The sequence below is a fragment of the Temnothorax curvispinosus genome, unplaced genomic scaffold, assembly GCF_003070985.1.
Source record: "Temnothorax curvispinosus isolate PA1 unplaced genomic scaffold, ASM307098v1 QBEX01017624.1, whole genome shotgun sequence".
Classification (NCBI taxonomy): Eukaryota; Metazoa; Arthropoda; class Insecta; order Hymenoptera; family Formicidae; genus Temnothorax; species Temnothorax curvispinosus.
The window spans coordinates 2,080-4,579 of NW_020227404.1; the positions used below are offsets into that span (position 1 = coordinate 2,080).

General features: G+C 32.4%; 1 protein-coding gene across 1 annotated transcript in view; it reads left to right on the plus strand.

Annotated features, from left to right (window-relative positions):
• Nucleotides 1-979: 979 nt before the first annotated feature.
• LOC112467593 (protein transport protein Sec23A) overlaps nt 980-2,500 on the plus strand; it is a 4,759-nt gene continuing 3,238 nt past the window's right edge. Inside the window, exons 1-2 of the mRNA XM_025036277.1 lie at nt 980-1,160; nt 1,361-1,643. Of these exons, the coding sequence (XP_024892045.1) occupies nt 1,362-1,643 (282 nt within the window). The 5' untranslated portion in view covers nt 980-1,160; nt 1,361. The remainder of the gene's footprint in view (nt 1,161-1,360; nt 1,644-2,500) is intronic.

Sequence of the window (2,500 nt, forward strand, 5' to 3'; positions counted from 1 at the left end):
ACTGCCCATGAAATTTCACCTTTATACATGATGCGACCCGAGTCGGCTTGAGTCGCAAATCGAAAACGCAAATAATGTAACTACTATTGTGTACTTCTTCTTCTTTTATTTTATTGGCTCCTGCCTCAAATCTGTTCACTTTTGTAATTTTCACCTCGTTTCAAGATACACATTTACTAGATTTCGACAAATAAAATCGTAGATATTGGGTCTGTTCGCGTTGCTTGCACTTTTTGCACTCAGCATCTTCGCTTTCTCTCTCTCCAACGGCTGAATATATATTTATTTCATTTCAAGTGCAAAAATGTTTGGGGATTTCAAGCAACGCGAACAAGCCTATTCAATCAAGATACACAATCGACCCTGGGGGCTTATTACGGTTCTTGGGGTCGATTCTGTATCTTGGCACGAGGTGAAAATTACAAAAGTGAGGAAATTCACTAGAGAATCTACAATTTCATTTGTCGAAATCTAGTAAATCTGTTCACTTTTGTAATTTTTACCTTGTCTCAAAATACAGAATCGACCCCCTTTGAAACGAGGTGAAAAGTTACAAAAATGAGAAAATTTATTAGCGTATCTATGGCCGGTATTCATAGTTATTTAAGACCGTCTTAAGTTTAATCTTAAGATGTCATGAACCAATCACAGAGCCGTATTAGCGTCTTAAGACATTACTTAAGACAATCTCGAAGACTATGAATACCGGCCCTAGTCGAATCTTATATTTAAGTCCGTCTTAAGTACGATCTTAAGATGCCATTAACCAATCACAGAGCCGTATTAGCATCTTAAGACATTACTTAAGACAATCTTAAAATAAGAACCAACTATGAATACCAGCCTATGATTTCATTGGTTGAAATCTAGTAAATCTGTTCACTTTTGTAATTTTCACCTCGTTTCAAGAACCGTAATCAACTTCCTGTTCTATATTTATGAGTAGTCTGTGGTGGATTTTACGTGACACATGTAGAACGGAAGACATATTTGCGCATTCCTTTAATCTTGTAAGTGACGTGGCCTGAACGTTGTTCGAGAGAGAGAAAATTATTATTTTTTACAAAAATTTATGTAACTTTCTCAGTATACTAAAGGGATTATATTAGTGAATACAGAATAGTGCTAATTAATTTACATTTTTGTGTATGAAGATAATCGTAAGTACTTATTCATTGTTGACTAACCTGTTATAGTTATAATAATTTTATTTTTTTGGAATTTTTGTTCACTTACTATTCATTATTTTATACCTCTATATTAAAAAGTACAATTATATAAAAGAGAGAATAGAAGTTAACTTAATATAGCTGAAAAAGCAAACTACTTGTACTAAAAAATAAACTGTTATATCTTATAGTATGATGACGACATATGAAGATTTTATTCAACAAAACGAAGATAGGGACGGTGTGCGTTTAACATGGAACGTATTTCCCTCATCACGTATCGATGCTACCAGACTGGTTGTTCCATTAGGTGCTTTATACCAACCAATTAAAGAACGAGCAGATCTTCCACCAATTCAATATGATCCAGTTTTATGTACAAGATCTACCTGCAGAGCTATTTTAAATCCATTATGTCAAGTGGACTATCGTGCAAAACTATGGGTCTGCAATTTTTGCTTTCAGAGAAATCCTGTAAGAAAAGAAGCCTGTTTTTTTTAATATAAGCTATATATTAACTGCATATTTTGAACTTTATCACAATAATAACTAGGATTCAACAATATTGTCTAATTCGAATATATATCCAGATAGCTAAGTTTAGAAAGAACAGATTTTACAAAATATGCTATAAAGGATCACACATGATTCTCATGACAAAAATGTTTTTGGTCAATTTGTATGATTTTGTGATAAGTCGTACACGGAAAAAAATAATGTTTTAACAGCATCAGTGTAAGTTGAGATAAAATCTATTGGCAACATCAATATTAATGAATAAAAAACATGAAATAATTGTTTTAATAATTTAAATATTTGGTTCAATAATATCCAATTGAATTAACTATTTATGCTTGTAGCAGCCCGTGACGACGTTTAATTGAGGCAACTTCATTTTTTCTGTGTAGTTTTTGTTTCTGATAAAGTCTAAAATTTTATTCTATGATTAGTTTTTGAATTATAAGCATTTAAAAGTCTTCTTTATAAAAACCGTTTGTATACCTGTCTACATAAGTTTACACTTGTGTGCTTGCCTACATGTGTATATATTCATGTGTATGAAAGTCTGAATGAATGCTTTCTCCTCTTCTTCCACCATAAACTAGTGGAAATAATGCACACAAACAAGAATGTTTTTTTTTTTTAAAGAATCCTAATGAGCAAACTGCAGTATCCAGGACTCAGTCAAACCTGCATGACCCTTAGCATACTAATCTATTGCACTTACACTGAGCTACAAGACATCCCTAAGAATAGGTGCTTTCCATTTACATCAAAGCTCAGATAAATCTTACTTCTGTCTTTCTTTAACATGAATGTTGAAGAAAGAC